The sequence below is a fragment of the Oratosquilla oratoria genome, chromosome 3 (genome assembly GCF_046742065.1).
Source record: "Oratosquilla oratoria isolate Oo_2021 chromosome 3, ASM4674206v1, whole genome shotgun sequence".
Lineage (NCBI taxonomy): Eukaryota > Metazoa > Arthropoda > Malacostraca > Stomatopoda > Squillidae > Oratosquilla > Oratosquilla oratoria.
Genome location: NC_134779.1, coordinates 79,557,807 through 79,577,686, shown reverse-complemented (window position 1 = coordinate 79,577,686; position 19,880 = coordinate 79,557,807). Strand labels below are relative to the sequence as shown.

Below are 19,880 nucleotides of genomic sequence, written 5' to 3'. Positions count from 1 at the left end.
ATAATAATAATAATAATAATAATAATGATAATGATAATAATAATAATAATGATGATGATGATGATGATGATGATGATGATGATGATGATGATGATGATGATGATGATGATGATGATGATGATGATGATGATGATGATGATGATGATGATGATGATGATAATAATAATAATAATGATAATAATAATGATAATAATAATGATAATAATAATAATAATAATAATAATAATAATAATAATAATAATAATAGTAATAATAATAATAATAATAATAATAATAATAATAATAATAATAATAATAATAATAATAATAATAATAATAATAATGACTTCTTTTTCCATCTTCATCAACTTGTCACAATGTCCCAGAATATATATATATATATATATGCATATATATATCTATATATATATATATATACATGTATATATATACATATATATATATATATATCTATATATATACATGTATATATATATATACATATATACATATATACTGTATATATCTACATATATATATATATATATATATATATATATATATATATATATATATATACAAGACCGAGAGAATACAAGGTCTACTGACGCATGTTGTGACGTCATCTAAAATGGCGCCCACAGAGAAAATGGTGAAAATGTAAGTGAAAATGTTAGGTAAAAGAGAAAACGTACAGGCACCACAGAGTTTCTGGGAGACTTACCTATTTCATGTTCTGCAACCGTTAAAATGGGGGTTCCATTTTGGAAAAATATTCTTGTGGTTTATTTTTGACATTTTTAATAAAGAAATTTAAAGGTTAATCTTTGTGTAGAGGGCAAACAAGTATCCAAATCTATGAATCCATTTACCACAAACAATTATCTGTCTATGAAGAAAACGATTTGCCAAACTTAAAGGATATGGCATGAATTATCGATGATATGAGGATTACCTGCTGAAGAATAACATGCCACTGGCCAACTCTCATTGCTGTGTACACTTGTTACAGCTACTGAATACCCCTATATCATACTATATTACTGATTGAAGAATAAACATTGTAGATTATCAAGAAAAAACTTTAACACTAAAATTATTTTGGAATTTAGATTGCATACCAAGGTTCGAATCGAATAAAATGCAAAAGTCATTTCAGATTTTATTTCACTTCATCAATTTACATAATTTATTTTTTACTTTTCTCGGCGAGTTCGATAAGTTCCTGTTTAAAACTCACAACCGAAAATACAGTCTGCATTTAACAAAAAACTTTATAACATCACTTGGTAGGTTCACATATTTGCATATTTCTGTGCACACTTTGGATGTGGAGTTTACCTCATCCTTTAAGGATTTGTCTCCGTGGTAACAATTAAAAAAAAATTCCATTTGCTGCAGTGCTTTGAAAAAATCTACTGATGGTGACTTTAATCCGTTATCTATTTGACATATGAAATCTACCCAGGTCTCCTTTTCTATCATTTCACTGGCAAGAAAGTTGTACTGAAGGAACTTCTTAACAATGAAACCCCCAACATACCTCAGTGCTTCAATCTCAATACATGTCTTTGGACTCTTCTAAGGCAATATCATCCCCTTCACCCTCTTAATCCACGTCTTCAAAGTCTAGCGTTGCAAAAAGCATAGAGGACACCATTAGTTCAGAGTTTAAATCTGAATTACCAGACGACTGGTTTTCTGGACTTTCATCAGAAAAGGATGATCCTGTTAAATTTATTTCATTATTTACACACTGAACATTATGGTGCCCTCCAAATAACTTGTTAACTCTGCCCACAAGGAAAGATCTTAATCTATGCTTAAAGTGCACAGGGGATGGATGTTGATGTGCAATGCCCATTTGTCTAATACAGCCAAAAAAGCGTTCAAGTCCATCTTGATTAAGCCTGTAAGTCATGATATATTTAACATTATATCGCTGACTTATCATTGCAAATAAGCTGCTTAAAGAGGTACATGATAAAATGATGCCCTTTTGAAATGGATAGAGGCTACCCTTTTCTCCAACCCGCATGTTTTTGGCTGTAGTCAGCATTTCTGAAAGAATTTGATTTTGGTACTCCAAATGAATGCCATATGCAGCTTTTGCTTTTTTTTTTTATGTCATTTGGTGTTCTAGAATTGAATAGATCAAACCAAGAATCAACTAATGAAATAAAACTGCTCGTGTCCTGCCAATCTTTGCTCTTAAGAAGATTTTGTTGACCAAAATACTGCAAAGATTTTGCAACTGTGTTTGACATAAGCTGAGCAGCCAATTTTACATTCATTCTGCTTACTCCTTTAACATCTAAGTGCTTGTATGATATTTTATGGGCTGTCTTTAGATCTGATTCACTTCTCATCACAAGCTCTCGAACACTGCCGCTAGTGATGTTCCTGAAGGGACTGTTGAGAGTGAAACCATGGTCGAAAAAGTTGTTTCTTAAGAGCTTAAGTAAATGAGGAGCATCAGCAAACACATAAATTTGCCTATCTGGATGAGCTGGGTTTTGGAAGCTAGTATTATTCATATCAATGCCTAGATTGTTCCACAGTTTAACATTGGTGGGGCCAAGATCATTAACCATTGCTACTATTATCATTCCAGCGTCTTCTAATTTAACTATAAGACCAAATAATACAGCTTTTGACATGTCGGTATCGAAGTTATAGTAGACAAGCTGTTTCCAGTTGCTGGTTAAACCCCTGATCATAACACACGGAACTTTGTGTTTTGGAGCATACACAGTATCTGTAGCTTTATCATAAGACCACTCTTGAGATACACTTGTCTCATCAAAGACAAAACACAAAGCCTCTCAAACTCTGACATAGTATCAGCTTTATGTCTTAAAACGTGCACTATTGATGTTAATGGACCAGGTTCAACATTAAGTTTACCTACCCACCGATTAATAGTGGCTATTGATGGCAAAGGGATTATGTTTTTGTTTCTTAGATAACAATAAGCATTAGTGCTCAAACTTCTTAAATTGACAGCTTGACTTAGATCTTCATCGCTCCACTTTGCTACATTGCGTTTGCCTTCAAGTAGTGATTTAATTTGAGTATCTGAAAAGTGAGCTCTTAATTTCTCTTTTATGTCAGATGTAACAGTGGCAATATAATTTTTAATGTTACCTTGAAGAATAGTAATAAGCTCCTGATATTTTCTGTTTTCAATAAGAAGTTTATCCTTTTCCATACGAACAACAGCAAGCTGCTGCTTTAATGCATGTATGGTGTCATGCAAGAAAGCAGTATGTGTCATCTCACAAGTATCCAAAAACTTCCTTTTTCTCAGGATGATGCCTTCCTCTTCAAGTGTAGGATCTCTTCTACTACTATCTTCTGGGTGTTTTGAAAATATTTTAACAGTTAATTTCCTATTGTAAGCCTTTATTGGGGATGAAGAAAAGGGGGGAAGGGTGCGATGAGAGAGAAAAGTGGGAAGGGAAAGATTTTAGGTGGGGCATGAGGAGTTGCAGGTAAATAGGTATAGGACATTTCTTAGGATCTGCAGAAGCTTCAAGAAAAAAATGAGGACATTTGTTTGCAAAGTATAACTAACTATATTAAGGGAAAATTATTCTAATAGCACTGGTACTAATGTGGTGAATTGTAGTGCTTACCTTTAGCATAAAAAATGTTGTGTATTGGTAGCCATGGCTCAGAGATCACAATCTGCTCTCCACCTGCAGTCGAGACGTGGGATGCTGAAAAAAAAACTGCTTACAATTTTGCAATAGTATATATAGGGAAAGCCCCTAGCATTACGAGATTGCTTTTCGTCACTGACTTTGAATCACATATTTTTTCATTGCACAGATAAATCTTGCATACTAACCTCTGCTATTGGAAGACCTGGTGTGAGCTGGCTGACTTGCATCAGAGATCACAATCTGCTCTCCACCTGCAGTCGAGACGTGGGATGCTGCAAAAAATAGATTTCTTACTATACCGACATCGCATTTCCTTATTTCAATTATATAAGTTAATGTGCCACCTGTGGTAATAAAAAATGCACGAAAGGTATGGCATAATAAAACAATATACAGCTAATAACAAGGAAAATCGTGACCTAATGGCAATGGTTTACGAGATGTACTCACCATAGTAGAGTGTTGGCACTGCTCCAGGTTTAAATTTCTTTTGGGATGTAGGAACGGGAATGCCAAGTAACTCGTACTTCAAATGTCGCTGGAATGCATTTGCTTCAAAGTGCCGACTGCATATGTAAGAATTGGCTGGATTAAATCTTTCTGTTCGTTTGCAAAACGTAATCCACTTATTTCTCACATATTCATCCTTTGGAAATCTATGGTAAGTTATTTCAGACCCTTTCACATGTGTTTTTCTGCACCCAGACACTGCACAATGGGACGGCATGATTATTTTAGTTACGCATAAATATTATAAAAGAAAACGGAGACACGTTCCCGACTCCAGCCACACCTGGACTGAGGCCGGTATTTCAACGAACCCTCGGCCAGGCACTTCAAGTGACGTCACTGCGCAAAAGATCTAAATACTGGTTAGCTGTTGAGTAGACCTTGTATTCTCTCGATCTTGTATATATATGTATATATATATATATATATATATATGTGTGTGTGTGTGTGTGTGTGTGTGTGTGTGTATATATATGCGTGAGTAACCACCAGGAAAAATAAATTAACGAAGCTTCGTTAGTTTATTTTTCCTGGTGGTTAGTCACGCATTTGTGAACACACGTTCTTAGTGTTTTTATTGTATATATATATATATATATATATATATATATATATATATATATATATATATATCTATATATATATATATATATAAGGAAGGTCGCCACGCTCCGAAGGGTGTGGCGGGTTTACGGGAGGACACTTCATCTTAAGGCGTTGTGACTGGAATGGGTTTAGATATGTTTGTGTATTTACTGAGTGTGTGGTTTGATTCGGCCACCCCTCTTATATGGGGGAAAGGGTCTTTGATACATATGTTAGAAAGTCTCTGATGCCAAATTTGTCTTCTAACCTGGTTCTATCCCTGTGACAGGCATTCTGGCCCAGGAACCCTATTATCCCCCCAGGAAGGATCTCGGGAACAACTACACGTCCTACATCGCCGCCTCCTACGTCAAGTTCGTCGAGTCCTCGGGAGGCAGAGTAGCCCCTATATTGTGAGTAGGTCCCCAGATGGAAGGAGGGACGAGAGAGAAAGTTCCTCTCTCTCTCTCTCTCTCTCTCTCTCTCTTGATATATACTTTATATATATGCATATACACTTGTTCCACTTTCACAAAAGACGCCAGTCACTGTAGTACCTACAAAAGAAGTCAGATGTTTTTACCCACTCTTCCCTTTCCGTCGCTAGCATCAACCAGGACCCGGAGTACTATCAGACCATCGTTGACTCCGTCAATGGGTAAGCCAGCCCAACCTTGTTTATCTAGACCCAAGGTTTTCAACCTATTTCCACTCGTATCCCGTACTTATGAATTGCTATTGTTTATCCTACTGGAGATGACTTCAACACTAAATTTAATCGTTTTGCATCCACTAACTGCTAGTGAATTTCGGCTAGCGGCTCCACTAGTGAACCACCGTAGTCCACAAGGGTCCCATGGACCACAGGTTGAGAACCACTGAATTCTAGACCATTCTGTGCCAATTGCCATGAACAGGTGAACCATCGTTTGCATAGAAACGACTTTGGTTACAATCTTTAGTTTTTCCAGAGCCCTGACCTAAAAGACGAGTCGGGAGACGAGTTCAACCAATCTTTGGGGTTCGGATTCTTCATTGACATTTGATATAATAGGATTTTCTGCTGGGGCAGAAGCTATGAAGTTGTCCGCAAGCTAACTAGTTCTTCCAGCGAAAGGTTGTTCTTGACCCTAAAGAGGTTACGCTGGATAGTAGGTTGTATACATTGATAGAAGAGATGACTGAACAAGGGTTGGTCGAATGGTGCGTACTTGTCTGAACAGCTTCTTTATGCGGCATAGTAGGTCAGACGGATTCTAGTTGCCAAGCTCTTCTTTTGACAACAGCTCATGAAGGCGAGTAGCTTCTGAAGACTCAAGGCGGGCGATAACAGCAGACTTCAAGTCCTCATATAGCGTATCAGATTGGGGGCTTGGTGATGGTATCTGAGACCTGGAGAATGATTTCATATGGGAGGAGGTTGCTGGGTTTTGTTAGGCTGGTGGTGATGCGGTCCGCCTTGAATTTGCACTCCATGATAGTGACCCACAATGTTGGCTCGTGGCTGGAGAAGGAGAGTGCGCGGAAGGGATTCACAGCCTATGTGTGTTCGTCCGTTATCCTGGCTTGGTCGATGTGTAGACGACGGTGTTAGAGGGCTGCGGGGTGGACTGGGTCAGTTGGGAGGGCCGGGGTAGTGGAGCGACAGGGTTGGAGTGGACTGGGTGGGAATCACTCCAGCAGGTCACCAATTTGTTGTGATTCTCCAAGCAAGCCGAAAATCAGTCCATGAGGCCTAATTCTGTGGGTCGTTTAGTTGCCATTCTACCCAAGCTAGAGGAAGCTTCTAACAACCCGGAAACTGAGATTTTGGGCTCAGCGCTGTATGTCGCTTAATCGGCTGCAACTAGTGCTTTGGGAATCACAACAGAGGTGAAGACAATAGGAATGATAAGACTCGTCTTTCTTTCTCTCCTTTCTTGGTGGATTGGTGATAGGTTATTTTGTATTTATTTACAAAAGTTGAGTCTACATGATGATTATTGAAAAGGAATATTGTTCGCATAAAGTATATTGACAGATCTCAGCATCCAAGGAACAACATAAACAGACCATCTTGTCCTCTTGATCTTAGGATAACAGACCTTGACCTCCTTGTCCTCTTGATCTTAGGATAACAGCCCTTGACCTCCTTGTTCTCTTGATCTTAGGATAACAGACCTTGACCTCCTTGTCCTCTTGATCTTAGGATAACAGACCTTGACCTTCTTGTCCTCTTAATCTTAGGATAACAGACTTTGACCTCCTTGTCCTCTTGATCTTAGGATAACAGACCTTGACATTCTTGTTCTCTTGATCTTAGGATAACAGACTTTGACCTTCTTGTCCTCTTGATCTTAGGATTCTGTTCCCCGGGGGCTCCATCTCCATCACAAACTCAAGCGGCTACGGCATGGGGGTGCAGCTCCTCTACGAGGCGGTTGTGAAGAAGAACTTGCAGGGGACGTACCTCCCCCTGTGGGGCACCTGCCTCGGCTTCGAGGCCATCATGTACCTGTCGGCGGGGATGACGAACTGGCTCACCATTTGTGACTCCATGAACGAGGCGAAGCCTTTGGGCTTTGAGCCAGGTATGAGGTCCTGTTCTTCGTCTTGAGCAGTTTTACAACTATACGTACTAAGTCAACCTTAATCCTAATACCGGGCACCGCAATTTTTTCTTGATTTTATTTCTTTTTTTTTTGTCACCCCTCCATTACCCCCCCGAATATTTGTTACCTCCCCCCCCCAGCGGGTAATTTACTCACAGTTTGGGAACCGCTGGTCTAGAGAGTGCCACTTTCGAGAAGACCAAGTACGCCATTTCATTTGCACCCAGTGACAGTGAATGTAGTGATGATAACAATAATGATGACAATAATGGTGATAACTATAAATGTGATAATAAATGTATAATAACAATAATGATGACAACGATGATGATAACTATAGCTGTGATAATAAGTGTATGGTAACAGTAATGATGACAATAATGACGATAACTATAGATGTAATGATAAATGTATGATAACAATAACGATGATAACTATAGATGTAATAATAAATGTATGATAACAATAATGATGACAATAATGATGATGACCCTATATGTGATAATACGAGTAAGTGTATGGTAATGAAAATGAGGGCCATAACGACAATGATCATTTTTCAACACTAATTTATTGCCTCTTACCTCTTACCTTTTGCAGGGTTTCGACAGTCTAGGTTATTCACTGGCGTCCCGGGGAACATTCTGGAAGCTTTGTGGCAGGAGAAGGTCACCGTCAACTTCCACCGGTGGTGCATGACGAGGGAGGTGAGTGATCGTGAGGAACCAATACAAGAAGACTCTTGGAGGACCGTACATTTTTTTTTTTTTTTTTTTATCATTCCTTCAGGAACGACATTATGAGGTCGATCTTATTTGTTTTTTATTGATTTATATTCATCTTTATTCATCTGTCTATTCATTTATAAATTTAGTTTTATTTATTCATCCTCATTCATTATGTTTGCCTATTTGTTCATCTATTGATTATTTATTTATCTATTACCCCTGTGTCCATCTTTGAAATATGTAAAAGAGAGGGAGAGTATCCTTATACCATTACTAACCATTACGATATATCACATGCCTGACACGTGATCCACGTGCATACAAAAAGGTGCCGACAGACACTGGCTTCTTGCAATACATCCAGTCTTGCTGACCTCCACATTCCCAAATCGTAAACATCTGACTCAAACATACAACACACATGTAGCCATTTACCAGTTACACACAAACACACACACACACACACACACACACACACACACACACACACACACACACACACACACACACACACACACACACACACACACACACACACACACACACACACACTCGGTGGCGCGGTTGGTAGAGCGCAGGACTACCAGCACGGTGGTGCTCGTAGTACCTGGTTCGAATCCTGCCCAGGGCCGAAATTATTTCGGTATCGCTGCGCTTCGGGTCGTTACTGTGACTCGTGGGCGGGGAGTTGTGTGTGTGTGTGTGTGTGTGTGTGTGTGTGTGTGTGTGTGTGTGTGTGTGTGTGTGTGTGTGTGTGTGTGTAAGGTCATAGCATTACCCATAGATCGGTCATACGAGCTCTGAGCTCTCTTCCGGGAGGAAAATAGCTGTCGATCACGAGTCCAACACGTGATCCAAAGACCAAGGTGAATACAGAGAGAGAGAGAGAGAGAGAGAGAGAGAGAGAGAGAGAGAGAGAGAGAGAGAGAGAGAGAGAGAGAGAGAGAGAGAGAGTGAGAGAACCAAAGTCTGAGGTTCATTGCCAGGCGATTGTATTCCCTTGTGGAGGCAACTCGTGGCTGGCAAACTTTGACCCACATCATAGACTCTGTTCTGGTTAAATACAGACGATTTTATTCAACTTAGATGGACTTGTGATTATCATTTTATTAAAAGTTATGACAAGTTTATGATTATAGAGTTTCTTATCTGCTTTTTCTCTTTGCACTAGATTTTTTCTTCCAAAGGAAGTTAATCTAAAAATGTGTGCGTATGGATGTATGTATGTTTATATATGTTGTAACAGAACCTGACCACTTCTGGACTTGTGATTATTATTCTATTAAAAGTTATGACAAGTTTATGATTATAGAGATTTTTGTCTTTGCACGAGGTATTTTTTTTCCAAAGGAAGTTGATTTAGAATATGTGTGTATGTATATTTATATATGTTGTAACAGAACCTGACCGCTTCTGGACTGGCCGAAGACTTTCTTCTCCTGACGACAAACCGGGACGCTGATGGGCTCGAGTTCGTGTCGACGGTGGAACACAACTACCTCCCCTTCTACGGCGTTCAGTGGCACCCGGAGAAGAACGCCTTCGAGTGGGACACGGGGCACAAGTACAACAACATCCCCCACTCGCACACCGCCATCAAAGTCACCCAGTACTTCGGGAACTTCTTCGTCAACCAGGGTAAGAAGGACGAGGAGGAGGACGAAGACGAGGACGAGTAGGATGATTTTTTTTTTTTTGTATAGATTTATTACACTCATAGAGCGACAAAGCTATCACATTAGGTAATTTTTATCTATACATAGTATGCGTGACGCGCAGGTCACGTTACTACGTACAGTGAAGATGTCCGGCAATAATAAGAATATAAGAGCACAAGAGAGAAGGAGACTGCAAGAGACCACAAGGCCCATACTAGGCAGTTCCATTACATCCTGTAAGGGGAAATATACTGGTAATCAAGGTGAGGCAAGCTTTAGCATCCACCAAAGTAAGGGTGTCGAATTAGGACAGTGTCTAGATTATTGTCCGTTAAGAGAAAGTGACAGGTCTCTTACTGAGAGACATTCGAGGCAGTAGTGGTGGAGACTGTTGAGGTTGGGACTGTTGCAATGCTTGTAGGTGGAGTAGTGTGGTACGTCCCCCGCCTCAGAGACTTGCCACAGCGGTCTGTAACAGAGGCGAAGACGTGAAGTCACAGTATTGTGTCTACGAACGATGAGTCCGTGCTTGCGATATCTCAGGGTGGGGGTGGGGGAGACGGAAGTGGTCGTAGTGTTGTATTGATATGCTTTGTGCGCGCTCTGCATTCATGCAGTAGAGAGTGATTAGAAGAGCGGCAGAGTTTATGATCTTCTTGTAGCAGAATGGGGAGGGTGTGGCATCGTGAGTCAGTGGCAGTTTACAGGCATTTTTGGCGAGGAGATCTGCCTTTTCATTGGCAGCGATTCCAACGTGGGAGGGAATCCACAGAAAGCTTATAGTGAGAGAGTGTTCTTGAGCTATGACTAGCTGTTGTAAAATGTGATGGATGAGGGGGCGGTGTATGGGTTGTGAAGACGAGATGGCCCGTAGGGTGGACTGGGAGTCACACATTACCACGCAGTTCAGTCGCCGCTGACAGAGTAGGTTAACAGCCAGCAGGAGTGACTGTAGTTCGCAGTACTTCGAGGTGGACGAGTTGGGTAACTTGCGACCACTCCCAGCCTCCCTCAGGTGGCTCAACATCCGGTGAGTAGATGGCGCAACCCGCGCTACCGTCTGGCTGTAAGGATTCATCTACGTAGATATACTGCGCGGCAGGGACGTAGGAGGACACTGCGGTGATGTGTTCCAGGGAGGAGCGGTGGGGCTATGTTTGATGTGGGTGTGAGGGTGACATAAGGCTGTGGAATACTCCATGGAGGCGGTCCGTGATCAACTTCGGCCTTAAGGACTTCGATGTGAAGGCGCTGGAGGGTGGAGCACACTGTGCTAACGAGGGAGCGGACGCAGGGACGCAGCGGAGGGCGGGGTGCGGCGGGGTCCAGACCGCAAGTGACCTTGCCAAGCGTTTTTCCTGCGGTCGCCAAGGCATCTTGCGTGCTAATTTTTTAAAATTCATTTGCTATAATAAAATTCCATGATGTTGACTTTGTCTTTTATAACATTACAATAGATTAGTGGTGTCGCGGTCTTATCATGAGGATCATATTAGGGTCGCCTGAAAAAAAAAAATTGGGAAACACTGTCTTAAGATATGGGAATATTGCGGGGGCACAGGAGGAAGAGGAGGAGGAGGAAGAGGAGGAAGAGGAAGAGGAAGAGGAGGAGGAGGAGGAGGAGGAGGAGGAGGAGGAGGAGGAGGAGGAGGAGGAGGAGGAGGAGTATGCATTAACCAAGAATGAAAATAATGTAAATATCGAGATCATGAACAAGATGAATAAGTGTTATAGTCACCCCTAAACCTTTTTGGTTTTCTTTCAGCGCGCCTAAACTCCCAGAAATTCTTCAGCACTGAAGAAGAAAAAGCACATCTTATCTACAATTACGAACCAACAGACGTTAGCGGATTTACTGGATTTAATCAGGTTTATTTGTTTTCCTGAAATATCCTGAACAGATAAACCGCACGACTGTGGTATATGTATATTTTTTCCAAGATCACTGGATATGACACGCCAGTCTTAGAAAATGGTGCTTTTGTTTGTAGACCCGAGGAAGTAAAATTCTTTATTTTTGTTGTTGTTTTATTGTGTCCTGATGGTAGTTTATATTTTCCTAACTGGGTAGTTTCCTTAGTTTTGTAAAAGATGATAAATTTCACTTGATAATGGGAGTTTGTATTTCCTATTTACTATGTTGTATTGTCGTTTTCTTTATATATGTTTGTAAATACTAACATGTAAGTTCTGTGTTCTCTCATTATCCTTTGGTTATTATCTGAATGCTATTTCTCTCAGAGAAGTAAATATACAAGACCTGGTTAACCAGTAGAGTAGTTAACGAATGGAATAGACTTAGTAACCAATTAGTGAGCGCTGAAACTATAGGTTGTTAGAAAAGGTTAGATAACTTTATGCAAGGGGATGATGGGCGGTAAGGAACATGCAACTGCCTAGTGTAGGCCTTATGGTCTCTTGCAGCCTACTCCATTGATACTGGGGCCCCGCCATGGCTTGTTGGTAGCGTGCGTGTTTGGTAACCTTGTGGGGGATTTCGGGTGTGTGTTCGAATCCTGGCCACAGTGCACAGGATAGGAAGGGCACCCTCTATGAGTAATGGCTCCTAACCACTACTCACCTCTGACCTAAGCTGACCTGGGATGATAGGTGATCATGGACATGTAACTGCCTAGTATAGGCCTTATGGTCTCTTGCAGTCTCATCCTTATGTTCTTATCGTCACTGCAGTGGTATAGCGCGGACACCGTCTCCTGCAAGGTTAACGTCCCGGCGGGTTCGAATCCTGTAAACCATGAAAGACTCAAATTGAACATGGTAGGCTTCCCAGGCCACTTTTACATCAACCTCATTCTAAAACAGGAACTACATGATCAATAATATTGCGCAATATTCTGTATTGTGCAATATTATTGACGAATGACACAATATATTGAAGACATCAGCAAACAGGTGTGCCTATTCAATACCCTCCCTACACCGTCAATAATATTGTACAATACAAAATATTGCGCAATATTATTGAGCGTGTAAGACCCGCTTCAAGCTCTTTCACATGAGCGTTCTCGTATGCGCGTCCGCATACGAGGGGTTCATTCTGTAGCGATACTACTATTGAAGAGAAAGAGGTTTTGGTGAGTTCGTCTCCTTTATTGTAAGGTACGAGTGAACTGATTTTACATGCGGCGGAAGCCGATATATATACTGCGTGGACAAGTTACCCGTGGTGCGTAATTAGGTAATTGCACTGGCTTAGGTCGGGTCAAGGAGGGTCGCGCTGGCAGAGAAGCGTCAGGTCGTGGTCATCATTCACGTTCCCTGCCACGTGACTTGTCGCGGCTGTACAATACTCCCCTCTTAAATTTGCCTTGGCATAAGGGGGCGTCCTGCACGCGAGAATTTGGTGGGCGGAGTGTCGAGGTGTGCCGGTTTTAGGAGGTCGATGGAAACCCATTCTGGCCTGCCGGAGATGGAGATGCGGAAGGTCTTGTCTTTACGTTCAAGGACAAGATGGGGGGGGGGGGGCAATGTAGGGACGGGTGAGTGGTGGAGTGTGAGCGTCCGTCCTCAGGAAAACGTGCGTCGAGGTGTGGAGGTGTTTTGGGAGGTATTCCTTCACCTCTCGGTGATGTGTCGGCACGCATGGGGCAAATTTGCCGACAGTGCGTCGAAGCTCTTGCAGGCTCTCGGGAGACTCCTGTGGAGGGAAGAATTCTGCGGGCACGACGAGGGTTTGGCCAAATACCATCTCTGCTGGAGACACGTTGAGGTCGTCCTTGATGGCTGTCCGAAGGCCAAGGAGTATCCATGGTAGCTGGGGTAGCCAGGAGCCGTTGTTGCAGCGTGCCATAAGAGATGCTTTGAGTGAGCGGTGGGTTCGCTCGACCATGCCGTTGGCTGCGGGGTTGTAGGAGGTAGTGTGGTGGACTGTAGTACCCAGGAGTTCAGCGAGAGAGTGCCACAGGCGCGACGTGAAGCAAGTTCCTCGGTCGGAGGTGACGTGTTCCGGGAGGCCAAATCTGGCGATCCATCCACTGAGAAATGCTGTAGTGCAGGATGAGGCGGTACTATCCTTCATGGGGATGACCTCCAACCAGCGGGTCGGTCTATCGATGGCGGTGAAGAGGTAACGATGGCCTTCCGACAGGGGGAGTGGGCCGACAACGTCGACATGAATGTGTACGAAGCGTCGTCGGGGCTGATGGAATGATCCGATGCCTGATTCAGTGTGGCGATGAATTTTGCTTTGTTGGCAGGCAATGCAGGATCTGGCCCACTCCTTTGCGTCCTTGGAGATGCTGTGCCAGATGAATTTCTGCTTCAGGAGCTTCGCAGTGACGCGCCCTGAAGGGTGAGACAGACCGTGTATCAAATTGAACATTGGCGTCGGAAGGCAGCTGGGATGAGGGGTCGTGGGCGGCCGGTACTGATGTCGCAGAGGATGGTGTGGTTGTCGTGAAAAAGGACGTCTTGCCACTTAAGGGATGTGATGGATGTCCTGTAGGCAAGTGTTTCAGGATCCTCCCATTGCTCTCTGGCAATAGATGCGTAGTCGAGACCGAGTTGAACTGCGTCGATGGCTATTCGGGAGAGGGCGACTGCGACGGGGTTGTTTGTACCGGGGACGTGCCTGATGGTGCAATTGAACTCGGCGATGGCGGAGAGGTGGCGGCGCTGTCTGGCAGACCAAGCGTCCTGTTGTTTTATGAAGGCGTGCACCAGAGGTTGATGGTCGGTGTTGATGATAAATGAGGAGCCCTCGAGGAAATGGCGAAAGTGGCGGACGGCGTGGTGGATGGCGAGGAGCTCTCTGTCGAAGGTGCTGTAGTTGAGCTCGGCCTTGGAGAGTTTCCTGCTGAAGAAACCAAGGGGTGTAGGTCTGCCACTGAGGGTTTGTTCGAGCACACCCCCTATGGCGACATTGCTGGCGTCCGTTGACAGTTGTAGCTGGGACCTGGTGCAGGGAAGGAGAGGGTGGTGGCACGGGCAAGGGCTTTTTTGGCGTTGACGAAGGCAGCTTCCATGGCGGGGTTCCACAGGAGGTCCTTCGGTTTTCCGTGAAGGGCGTTATAAAGTGGGTGCAGCGTTTGAGCGATGTTAGGGAGGTACAGTTATGGTGGACTGGCTGGTGAGGTTGTTTAATGTTTGTTTGAGAGAGGGTAGAGTGCCGGAGGACTGGAGGAGTGCCTATATAGTTCCGCCTTACAAGGTAAAGGGGGACAAGTGTGAGTGCAGTAGTTTCAGAGGGATCAGGTTGTTGATAAGTTTATTTTTACGAAATTTTCAGACGACTGGAAACAACAAGCGAATAATCTCTTTCGAGTTGAACTTAACATATTAGCTTCTTCAGTTTTCATCATATTCTCTACAGATAACAATGCATGAGTGAAGACTTGTAGTTATTTTCTGAGTTTCTTCGTATTTCTTGCAGTTATTCTACGAAACACTTGCTTTACTTCCGTTCATTATGTTTACTTTAAGACGACTATATTTCCATCAGTACCAGCCAAATGGTACCATGATTCGCCGTTGAACTACATCTTATCAAACACACACACACACACACACACACACACACACACACACACACACACACACACACACACACACACACACACACACACACACACACACACACACACACACACACACACACACACACACACACACACACACACACACACACACACACAAAACACACACAAAAACACACACAAAAAACACACACACACACACACACACACACACACACACACACACACACACACACACACACACACACACACACACACACACACACACACACACACACACACACACACACACACACACACACACACACACACACACACACACACACACACACTTTCAACGAACGGACGGCTTGACGAACGCTCTGAAGAAAAGTGCAGATTGAGGATACCAACGCAAAGAGAAGTGCCTTTTTGTATTTGCAGGGGGGGGGGAATTGCTCGTGAGGTAGTGGGAAAGTAAGGAAAGAGGAGGGGGAGGGATTACTGGGGAAATGGAAGATAATGAGGATGTGGAGGACTTGGCCCAGGCAGACGGGCGGAAGATCAACATGAAACGACCACCGGATGACGAAATGGCAAATAAAAATGTAAAGATTAGAAGTATAGAAAGGAGAAATACAGTAGAAAGTGACGAGAATATGTTCCAAGGATTTAAAGAGGGTGGGGGGGACACAACCCCCCCCAGACTGATAAGACTAGAGGAGAGAGTTGATAAGGTGATCGAGGACTTGGAACGTAAGTTAGGTAATGTAGGCTCCATTCTACAAAGAATTGAAAGATTGGAACAACTAGAGAAGGCTAACAGAAACTTAACTGAAGAAGTAGAGGACCTAAAAAGACAGTTAGGAAATGTAAAGGAGGAGAATGAGAAATTGAAGAAGAATAGTAATGAAAACAGTGAGAAAATAGCTACAGAAGCTAAAAATTGGAGAATAACTCAAGAAGGGAATAAGGTTTCATTCACTGACATAGTCAAACAGCAATTGAAAGAACATAATGAAGACTCAGTTATTAAAGTGATGAGACAGAAGGAGAATATAGTAAGAGAATTAGCTGACAAAAAGAAATGTATAATTATATTAGGAATGGAAGAGAAACATAACCCAGATAGAACCGCAAGAATCAAGGAGGAAAATGAAAGGGTAAGCAGTTTATTAAAATTAGTCCAGGAAGATGAACCAGAAATTATAAAGGAAATTGAGGAAAAATTCAGACTCGGAAAATATAGTACAGATAAGACCAGACCAATTAAGATTAAATTCAGGTCACAAACAACGGCAGAGAAAATTCTATCCAAGACAGGGAAACTAGCAACAAATGATCAATATAAAAAGGTATGGATAAAAAGAGAAATGAATAAGGAGGAAAGAGAGGCAGAAAAGCAGAAAAGAATTGAAGCTAAGGCAAAAAACGAGGAAAGAACGGAGTCAGAGAAAGAGAGATTCTATTGGAGAGTAGTGAACATGAAAATAAAGCAGTTCGACATACTAAAGAAAAACATAAGGGAAACAGAGAACACAATGGAAGTGGCAGAAAACTAAGAGTGTCTTACACAAATATAGATGGATTGATAACAGGATTGAATGAACTGAATGATTATTTGAAAGAAAAAGAACCGGACATAATGGGAATTGTAGAAACAAAATTAAAAGGCCCACTACCACCCAACAGTGTAGGACATGATACATACAATTATTGGATTAGAAACAGAGAGAAAAAACAAGGGGGTGGAGTTATGTTCCTGACAAAGAAGGATATAAACGTGAAAGGTGTCATATATGGAAAGAATACAGTAGAGATGATTATGATAGAAGTGGAAGACCGAGATAAGAAGAGCAGAAAATTTGTGATCAACTATGTGCCTCCGAAAACAGCCTCATGGGAGGAGAATGAACATAAAAGTATGTTAGAGGACACAAAGATAGCATTAACTAAAATAATGGAAGACGGAGGAAGAATAGTTATGATGGGCGACTTTAATTGCAAAGAAATCTGCTGGGAAGAAATGACAGTAAAGAGTGGTGATGACTCATGGGGAAATGCTCTACTTGAGATGATTACTGACCATTCAATGACACAATGGATACAAGAGAACACTAGGTATAGAAATGAAGAAGAACCATCGAGGCTAGACTTAATAATTACATCTGAACCTAGAATAGTGGACAAGATTGAATATAAAACACCAATAGGTAAAAGTGACCACATATTGATTGAACTGGAACTTAATGAAGAAAAATATATGAAAAGAAATGAACAATATAGAAAAGGAAGAATGATGTATGAAAAAACAAACTTTGATAAAATAAGAGAATTCTTCCAACAAGAAAACTGGGAAGAAATATACAAAGAAGAAACATCAGTGGAAGAGAAATGGAATATTTTGACAAAAATTTACAAAGAAGGAGTGGAAAAGTATGTCCCAAGACAAAAACAAGAAAAAGAATATGTAAAATGCTGGTACAACAAAAGTTGTAGGGAGTTAAAAGACAAAAGAGACAAAGCCTGGACCGGATGGAAAAAAGACAGAAGACCTGAAAAATGGAAAATATATACTGGTTATAGAAATGAATATGTACAAAAGTGCAGAGAGGAAAAAAGAAAATATGAAAAAGATGTTATAGAAAAGTGTAAAGATCAACCAAAACTATTCTACAGATTTGTAAACAATAAACTGAAAAACAAACAAGACTTGGAGAAATTAAGACAAGGGGGAGTTGAATACACTGAGGAAATGGAAATGGCAGAAATTATGAACAAACATTTTAAATCAGTGTTTACAAGGGAAAATATACAACCTGAAGAGATTGAGTGGAAGGAAAAAGTCCCCCCTATGGAAGAAATAGAAGTAACGAAGAATGAAATATTGACACACTTGGGTAATTTTGATGTCAGAAAATCGCATGGGCCAGATGAAATAGCAAACTGGATTCTGAAAGAATGTAGGAATGAACTGGCAGACAAAATACATAGCATAATAAGCAGTTCCTTAAAAGAAGGAAAAGTTCCAGAAGATTGGAAAAAAGCAAATATAGTACCTATATATAAAGGAGGAAATAAAGAAGAACCTACCAACTATAGACCAGTCTCTCTAACAAGTACAATAGCAAAAATATGTGAAAGAATTATCAAAAGTAGATGGGTAAAATACTTGGAAAAAAAACAACGTACTAAATCCAAGGCAATTTGGATTCAGACAAGGACGATCATGCGTCACCAATTTAATATGTTTCTATTCAAGGCTAATAGATATAATACAAGAAAGAGATGGATGGGCTGATTGTGCATTTCTAGACCTAAAAAAAGCTTTTGACAAAGTACCACATAAGAAGTTGCTTAAGAAATTAGAATATGAAGGAGGAATACAAGGTAAATTGCTAAATTGGATGGAAGACTTTTTGCAAGAAAGAAAAATGCGAGTAGTGATAAGAGATCAGCACTCAAAATGGAATGAAGTAATAAGCGGTGTCCCGCAGGGAACAGTTCTGGCCCCAATAATGTTTGCTATATATATTAATGATATGGATGAAGGAATTGAAAGCTATATGAGCTTCTTTGCAGATGATGCAAAATTACTGAAAAGAGTGAAAACTGAAGAAGATTGTGAATCACTACAGAGAGATCTAAATAAAGTACAAGAATGGAGTAGGAAGTGGGAGATGGAGTTCAATACAAAAAAGTGTAGTATAATGGAATTTGGAAAAAGCAAAAACAGAATAACAGGATCATATAATTTGGGAGAAGAAGGAATAAAAAGAGTAGAAAATGAGAGGGACCTGGGAGTCATTGTTATGAATAATATGTCACCTGAGAAACATATAAATAAGATTTTTGGAGAAACTTATAATTTAATAAGAACAATCAAAGTGGCATTTACATACCTGGATGAAGAAATGGTGAGGAAAATCCTAGTCACCCTGATAAGACCAAGATTGGAATATGCAGCAACGATATGGTCACCAAGTACAAAAAAATGTATAAAAAAACTTGAAAGAATACAAAGAGCAATTACTAAACTGGCACCAACACTCTCAAAACTATCATATGAAGAGAGACTACAAAAACTTAAACTACAGACACTAGAGAAAAGAAGAGAGAGAGGAGATTTGATAGCTATTTACAGAATCATGAAAGGCATAGAAATTACTGATAGAGAGAATCTGATAAAATGGGATGACAGAAATACAAGAGGACACGGAAAGAAAATAAAAAAAGACAACTATAGAAGAGATTTGAAAAAGAACAGCTTTCCTCACAGAGCAATAGACAGTTGGAACAAGTTAGATGAGAAAGTGGTGTGTGCAAAAACAATACATGAATTTAAAAATAGTTTAGATAAAATGAGATATGAAGACGGGACCCCACGAGCATAGCTCCCCTTCCCGTAAAATACAACTAGGTAAATACAACTAGGTAAATACACACACACACACACACATCTTCGGAGTGCAGGGAAGAATTTTAGGGGACTGTATACACACGGAAATAAAGGAGAGGGTCTCATCATCAACATCTATATACTTAATGCACGACAGCCACCGAAGTACATAGATACTGATGTGCCCTTCTCCATTTTCTCGTTTAGTTCTGTATTTATGCTGTCTTCTATTGATCTTCCTTGTGCTCTGAAGATGCCTTCATGATGAACGGAAGCTTTCGGTGTTCT

The 19,880-nt window shown here is 41.1% G+C and overlaps 2 protein-coding genes across 3 annotated transcripts; one reads left to right on the top strand and one right to left on the bottom strand.

The window, feature by feature from the left end:
- Positions 1–3,583: 3,583 nt before the first annotated feature.
- Positions 3,584–4,374, bottom strand: LOC143023985 (THAP domain-containing protein 2-like). 2 transcript variants are annotated; one of them, XM_076182671.1, is made up of 3 exons: positions 4,098–4,374; positions 3,833–3,919; positions 3,584–3,701 (listed from the first exon to the last, which is right to left on the bottom strand). In XM_076182671.1, the coding sequence occupies exons 1-3, from the start codon at positions 4,372–4,374 to the stop codon at positions 3,592–3,594; spliced, it is 474 nt and encodes a 157-aa protein (XP_076038786.1). In that variant the 3' UTR covers positions 3,584–3,591. The 2 variants fall into 2 exon arrangements, with proteins under 2 accessions (XP_076038786.1, XP_076038790.1); XM_076182675.1 differs by lacking the exon at positions 3,833–3,919.
- A 635-nt stretch (positions 4,375–5,009) lies between these two features.
- Positions 5,010–11,737, top strand: LOC143018973 (gamma-glutamyl hydrolase-like; the record flags this gene model as incomplete). Its single annotated transcript, XM_076174650.1, has 6 exons — positions 5,010–5,155; positions 5,350–5,400; positions 7,083–7,312; positions 7,934–8,040; positions 9,462–9,699; positions 11,485–11,737. Coding segments are annotated over 6 exons (894 nt in total), but the record flags the coding sequence as incomplete, so codon positions are not given.
- Positions 11,738–19,880: the final 8,143 nt, after the last annotated feature.

What these genes read in the sequence shown, in the direction of transcription:
- LOC143023985 (XM_076182671.1), bottom strand. Translation starts at nt 4,374, where the DNA reads ATGCCGTCCCATTGTGCAGTGTCTGGGTGCAGAAAAACACATGTGAAA. An exon ending in AGTGCCAACACTCTACTATG is followed by an intron (nt 3,920 to 4,097) that starts GTGAGTACATCT and finishes TATTTTTTGCAG; the next exon opens with CATCCCACGTCTCGACTGCA. An exon ending in CAGGTCTTCCAATAGCAGAG is followed by an intron (nt 3,702 to 3,832) that starts GTTAGTATGCAA and finishes TTTTTTTTTCAG; the next exon opens with CATCCCACGTCTCGACTGCA.